At 37.6% G+C, this 7706-nt stretch overlaps 1 protein-coding gene across 1 annotated transcript in view; it reads right to left on the minus strand.

Moving 5' to 3' along the window:
- Positions 1-237: 237 nt before the first annotated feature.
- Positions 238-7706, minus strand: part of itgav (integrin, alpha V) — a 71125-nt gene continuing 63656 nt past the window's right edge. The window contains exons 30-32 of the mRNA XM_028590306.1: positions 4824-4931; positions 4433-4552; positions 238-1028 (exon numbers count right to left, since the gene is read on the minus strand). Of these exons, the coding sequence (XP_028446107.1) occupies positions 936-1028; positions 4433-4552; positions 4824-4931 (321 nt within the window). The 3' untranslated portion in view covers positions 238-935. The remainder of the gene's footprint in view (positions 1029-4432; positions 4553-4823; positions 4932-7706) is intronic.

Here is a 7706-nt window from a genome sequence, read left to right on the forward strand (position 1 = left end):
GGACTGTTCAATGCAGCAGGCTGTGAGGAAGTGGAGCTAGTCCAGCTACATGTTCAATCTGTTCAATGCTGATTGGTCTGGTGGTGGCGAGGACCCTAAACTATACACAACATGGCCGCTGTTACAACATCTGGTCTGAAACATCAGAAAGAATACGAGTTGTGCATGAAGGAATCTCCAGACAGCAGCCAGAATGCAGCAACTTCAGGTACGGTAAAGGAAGGACAGTCCCTGTTTACTTCAATCATGTGTTTACTGGGTTCATGGACTGAGGATGGGAGGAGGAGTCAACACAATCTCAACCAGGGGATTCAGGATTCGGCCCAACCCCAAAACTCCGATAACATTTGGAAAGAGCTGCACGGTTAGATCATTTAATCCGCATTCAAGTTAGCGAAGCGCTGAAAAGGAAGTAGTCGGCTCTACGGGACACACAGTGTGGAAGCAACACCGATTGTTCGGGTCATTTTATACGAGGAATTTGAACTTTTTTGGCTTCATGCGCCACTGGGCAACTTTCAGAGGAATGAAGGGGGCTGCGACTCCAACGCTGTATCCAGATTATCAGATATCCGTGTAAGAGCCAGGCTTCCCCCCGGTTTCCAGTCTTTATGCTAAGCTAACCTAGGCTTTATCTTCATATTGACTATACAGACTCTTGGAGACAAAGCAAATAAGTTTAATTTTCCCAAAACGTTGCGTTAACTTTAACATATTAAATTGGGAGTTTTGAGGATTTCATCTGTCACCAGTGCATCTCAGGTGGAGCTTCTCTTTTGGCACAAACACAACATGACGAGTATTAAAAAAACAAAACAACCCTTATAGAAATGTAAGCCAGTACCATAATCTGCCTCTCTACAGTGAACACAGTGAAGCCCTCTGCGCGCCCGTTGTACCCTGAATGCATCCTGTCTGAACCGACAGTTGGACGTCTAGGCGTCGGTGTTTCCGTTCTCCTCCGGCTGCAGCTGCTCCTTCTCGGTGCAGTCCTCCTGGGGGGGCCGGACACGATTAAAGAAACCCAACTGAGGAGGAAGAGAAGAAGAAACCGGATTACATGAGTAGGCTCGTTCCAGATGTGCAAGGCCTGCGCAGAGTCAATCCCCGGCGATCAACCGCCCAATGCATGCTGGGTAGATTTGAGTCCGACTTGATCCCAACGCACTCTGAAGTCATGCACCGTGGGGCAACGATGACCTCACGAGAGTTTTAGAGCTTCGCTCTCCACCGACTGCGAGACCCAGGGGCATGCTGGGTAAACGCCATGCTCTCAGCTGATCTAACAGTTAATTGGTGCAGAATCGCAGCTCATCTCCAATGAGCTTCACATCTTTATCAGCCTGAAATCTACTTCCTGCATATCATCTACTTTCCATTCATTACATCCAACTCAAACACCAGTAAATACAGAGAAGAGCATGAGGTTATGTAAATTCTTCTATATCAGCAGTGTCTTCAGAATCTGAATCTATACGGTTTAATAAACAGCACGTTTGACGTGTTCTGTATGCCTTTGTTTTGTTTGTTTTAAAGGTCCCATGACATGGTGCTTTTTGGATGCTTTTATATAGACCTTAGTGGTCCCCTAATACTGTATCTGAAGTCTCTTTTATATAGACCTTAGTGGTCCCCTAATACTGTATCTGAAGTCTCTTTTATATAGACCTTAGTGGTCCCCTAATACTGTATCTGAAGTCTCTTTTATATAGACCTTAGTGGTCCCCTGTATCTGAATACTGTATCTGAAGTCTCTTTTATATAGACCTTAGTGGTCCCCTAATACTGTATCTGAAGTCTCTTTTATATAGACCTTAGTGGTCCCCTAATACTGTATCTGAAGTCTCTTTTATATAGACCTTAGTGGTCCCCTAATACTGTATCTGAAGTCTCTTTTATATAGACCTTAGTGGTCCCCTAATACTGTATCTGAAGTCTCTTTTATATAGACCTTAGTGGTCCCTAATACTGTATCTGAAGTCTCTTTTATATAGACCTTAGTGGTCCCCTAATACTGTATCTGAAGTCTCTTTTATATAGACCTTAGTGGTCCCCTAATACTGTATCTGAAGTCTCTTTTATATAGACCTTAGTGGTCCCCTAATACTGTATCTGAAGTCTCTTTTATATAGACCTTAGTGGTCCCCTAATACTGTATCTGAAGTCTCTTTTATATAGACCTTAGTGGTCCCCTAATACTGTATCTGAAGTCTCTTTTATATAGACCTTAGTGGTCCCCTAATACTGTATCTGAAGTCTCTTTTATATAGACCTTAGTGGTCCCCTAATACTGTATCTGAAGTCTCTTTTATATAGACCTTAGTGGTCCCCTAATACTGTATCTGAAGTCTCTTTTATATAGACCTTAGTGGTCCCCTAATACTGTATCTGAAGTCTCCCCTTTTATATAGACCTTAGTGGTCCCCCTAATACTGTATCTGAAGTCTCTTTATATAGACCTTAGTGGTCCCCTAATACTGTATCTGAAGTCTCTTTTATATAGACCTTAGTGGTCCCCTAATACTGTATCTGAAGTCTCTTTTATATAGACCTTAGTGGTCCCCTAATACTGTATCTGAAGTCTCTTTTATATAGACCTTAGTGGTCCCCTAATACTGTATCTGAAGTCTCTTTTATATAGACCTTAGTGGTCCCTAATACTATCTCTGAAGTCTCTTTTATATAGACCTTAGTGGTCCCCTAATACTGTATCTGACGTCTCTTTTATATAGACCTTAGTGGTCCCTAATACTGTCTCTGAAGTCTCTTTTATATAGACCTTAGTGGTCCCTAATACTGTATCTGAAATCTCTTTTATATAGACCTTAGTGGTCCCCTAATACTCTGACGTCTCTTTTATATAGACCTTAGTGGTCCCTAATACTGTCTCTGAAGTCTCTTTTATATAGACCTTAGTGGTCCCTAATACTGTATCTGAAGTCTCTTTTATATAGACCTTAGTGGTCCCTAATACTGTATCTGAAGTCTCTTTTATATAGACCTTAGTGGTCCCTAATACTGTATCTGAAGTCTCTTTTATATAGACCTTAGTGGTCCCTAATACTGTATCTGAAGTCTCTTTTATATAGACCTTAGTGGTCCCCTAATACTGTATCTGACGTCTCTTTTATATAGACCTTAGTGGTCCCTAATACTGTCTCTGAAGTCTCTTTTATATAGACCTTAGTGGTCCCTAATACTGTATCTGAAGTCTCTTTTATATAGACCTTAGTGGTCCCCTAATACTGTATCTGAAGTCTCTTTTATATAGACCTTAGTGGTCCCCTAATACTGTATCTGAAGTCTCTTTTATATAGACCTTAGTGGTCCCTAATACTGTATCTGAAGTCTCTTTTATATGGACCTTAGTGGTCCCTAATACTGTCTCTGAAGTCTCTTTTATATAGACCTTAGTGGTCCCTAATACTGTATCTGAAGTCTCTTTTATATAGACCTTAGTGGTCCCCTAATACTGTATCTGAAGTCTCTTTTATATAGACCTTAGTGGTCCCCTAATACTGTATCTGAAGTCTCTTTTATATAGACCTTAGTGGTCCCCTAATACTGTATCTGAAGTCTCTTTTATATAGACCTTAGTGGTCCCCTAATACTGTATCTGAAGTCTCTTTTATATAGACCTTAGTGGTCCCTAATACTGTATCTGAAGTCTCTTTTATATAGACCTTAGTGGTCCCCTAATACTGTATCTGAAGTCTCTTTTATATAGACCTTAGTGGTCCCCTAATACTGTATCTGAAGTCTCTTTTATACAGGCCTTAGTGGTCCCCTAATACTGTATCTGAAGTCTCTTTTATATAGACCTTAGTGGTCCCCTAATACTGTATCTGAAGTCTCTTTTATATAGACCTTAGTGGTCCCCTAATACTGTATCTGAAGTCTCTTTTATATAGACCTTAGTGGTCCCCTAATACTGTATCTGAAGTCTCTTTTATATAGACCTTAGTGGTCCCCTAATACTGTATCTGAAGTCTCTTTCCTGAAATTCAGCCTTGGTGCAGAATTACAGCCACTACAGCCAGACCCACAATGAGCTTTCCTTAGGATGTGCCATTTCTGTGTCTGTAGCTGTCGATTAATCGATTAGTTGTTTCGGTGAAAAATGGTGATCAGTGTTTCCACAAAGTCCCAAGATGACGTCCTCAAATGTCTCGTTTTGTCCACAACTCAAATATATTCAGTTTCCTGTCCCAGAGGAGAGAAGACACTAGAACATATTCACATTCAACAAGCTGACATCACACAAGTTTACCTGTTGTTACATAAAAAAATGAGGAGAAAACGAGACATTTGAGGACGTCATCTTGGGACTTTGGGACACGGATCCACATTTTTCTGACATTTTAGAGACCAAACAACTAATCCACTCCTCCAGGAAAGTAGAGCTGGTTGTGCTGCCAGAGTGGTTTCTCACCTTGTACATGATGAAGATGAGCAGCGCCAGCAGCAGCAGTCCTGCCAGCACAGCCAGAGCCACGACCCAGCCCGGGACCGGCACGGCATCGTCGGCCAGCCACATCACCGACACACTCACCTGGAAACACACACACACACACACACACACACACACACACACACACACACACACACACACACACACACACACACACACACACACAGACAGACAGACAGACAGACAGACAGACAGACAGACAGACTCCACTTTAGACAATTTAAACACACGAACATCTGCATCTGCACCTTTAGAAAACCTTATTTTCGCTCTCTTTAAGTAATTTTTCTAACATCTGATGCTGTGTGTGTGTCTGCGTGTGTGTCTGTGTGTGTGTTTGTGTGTCTCTCACAGTGGTGCTGTTGGACGGTAGCTCCGACACCAGGTTCTTGTACGGCATCTCGATGACACTGAAGGAGGCCGTCGATCGCACCACGTAAGAGCGATTCTGATTCTCCGCCTGAAGAGAAAGAAAGAACAAATCTCTCATCCACCTTCATGAAATTCAAACCACTGACGTCGAAATATAGATATATATTATTTATATATAGAAAAACATGGCTATTATAAGGATTCAGTTAGAGCCGACACTTATAAACAGTGAGCAGACAGGTAACCGTGTCCCAGTTCACCCGTCCAGGACATCATGTATAACATAACTAGTTAGTGCAAAGTTAGCTCTAAAAGTTAAAGGGGTGGGTGGGTCTGGGTGGGTCAGAGTGAATAAGAGGGGTGAAACGGCGGAGGAAGGGGTGTCCGGGGTTGAGGTGTCCTGGCAGTGCCCGTCGGACGCTCCACCTTTTCCTTCCAAGTGTTTTAAGATGTTTGTTTGAATGTAAAACTAATAAAACCACGGCAAGTGCAACAAAACCACAACTAAAGAGCAGAGAAATCCACACAGGGTTGGTTTAAAACATCACACACTATTGTCTTCAACTGTTTAGAATAGAATATAGAATGTAGAATATAGAATAGAATACAGAATATAGAATAGAATATAGAATATAGAATAGAATATAGAATAGAATACAGAATACAGAATATAGAATATAGAATATAGAATATAATATAGAAAATAGAATATAGAATAGAATACAGAATATAGAATATAATATAGAATACAGAATATAGAATATAATATAGAATATAGAATAGAATATAGAATAGAATACAGAATATAGAATATAATATAGAAAATAGAATATAGAATAGAATACAGAATATAGAATATAATATAGAATACAGAATATAGAATATAATATAGAATATAGAAAAGAATATAGAATAGAATACAGAATACAGAATATAGAATATAATATAGAATATAGAATAGAATATAGAATAGAATACAGAATACAGAATATAGAATATAATATAGAATATAGAATAGAATACAGAATACAGAATATAGAATATAATATAGAATACAGAATATAGAATAGAATATAGAATATAGAATATATAATAGAATACAGAATATATAACAGAATTTATAATAGAATACAGAATATATAATAGAATATATAATAGAATACAGAATATATAATAGAATACATAATATATAACAGAATATATAATAGAATACAGAATATATAATAGAATATATAATAGAATACAGAATATACAATAGAATATATAATAGAATACATAATATATAACAGAATATATAATAGAATACAGAATATATAATAGAATATATAATAGAATACAGAATATATAATAGAATATATAATAGAATACAGAATATATATAACAGAATATATAATAGAATACAGAATATATAACAGAATATATAATAGAATACAGAATATATAATAGAATATATAATAGAATACAGAATATATAATAGAATACAGAATATATAATAGAATATATAATAGAATACAGAATATATAATAGAATATATAATAGAATAGCAGATTTTCTGTTCTGCCGTACATTCAGATGAATGTATCCAGAACCCAGAGGTCTACCGTTTATCTGCCGGTAAAACTCCCGTTGGATGACACTCTTTAGTGTGACCATTTTTTAGCAACCATAAACACTTGGGGTGGGGGAAAAAAAAGAAAAGAAAATTGATACAGCATAGTATCGCAATATTTTCTGTGGCGATACTGTATCGGTACACAGACGCCAAGTATGGATCTTTTATGATATACAGTACGTGTCGGTCAGTCGGTCTGCTTGACAATCCCCATTTTGCAGCAATAACATTGAAGTGAGATGAACAGACAGAGAAATGTATCTTTTTAGATAAAACAGATGGGCAATATATCAATATTATATCAATATCGTGATATGAGACGAGATATCATTGTAGATTTTGGATATCGTAATATCGTAATATGAAGTAAGTGGTATCTTTTCCTGGTTTTAAAGGCTGCATTACAGTAAAATGATGTCATTTTATGAACTCACCAGACTGTTGTAGCTGTTATATTATTCACCTTTACCCACTTAGACATTATATCCACATTACTGATGATTATTGATCTAAAATCTCATTGGGTAAATATTTTGTGAAAGCACCGATAGTCAACACTACAATATCGTCTCTCTATCGATATCAAGATATCTGGTCAAAAATATCGTGATATTTGATTTTCTCCATATCGCCCAGCCCTAAGTAGACGTTTAGAAAATGGGTCAAATGTGACCGTGCAACTTCTTGTTTTTCTGGGTCAAAATTTTAACTTTTTAAGACATCTTTTTCAACACTTTTTTTTGCTTTTCCACCGACGTTTTTGTCACTTTTTCCCCAATGTTTTTTTGGTGCGTTTTTGTGTGTGTGTGTCCCCCCCCCCCCACGTTTTTGAAACTTTTCCCGACATTTTTGTCACTTTTTTCAATGTTCTTTTATAAAAACATAAAATAATAATAATAAATTAAAATGTTATGAAATTTAGTAAAACTTGTGAAGAGCATCGTAAGGAGCCATCCACGTTATTTCTTTTGAAAATATGGTTGAAAGAAACCCATATCGCCCAGCCCTAAAACAGATGTTGACATTTTCATCATTTGAAATTGGGAAAAATTTGAAGTTGGAAAAAAGGTCACACATTGCAATATATCGCAGAATATTGCAATGTGTTTAAAATCGCAATAATATCATATCGTGACATAAGTATTGTGATGATATCGTATTGTAAGGCCTCTGGTGATTCCCACATGATTTGGTGCTGGAGGGAGAGCACCCATTGGTTGTCGATGTTCACGTGATTTAACTTCAAACTGA

This window comes from Perca flavescens, chromosome 11 (genome assembly GCF_004354835.1).
Source record: "Perca flavescens isolate YP-PL-M2 chromosome 11, PFLA_1.0, whole genome shotgun sequence".
Classification (NCBI taxonomy): Eukaryota; Metazoa; Chordata; class Actinopteri; order Perciformes; family Percidae; genus Perca; species Perca flavescens.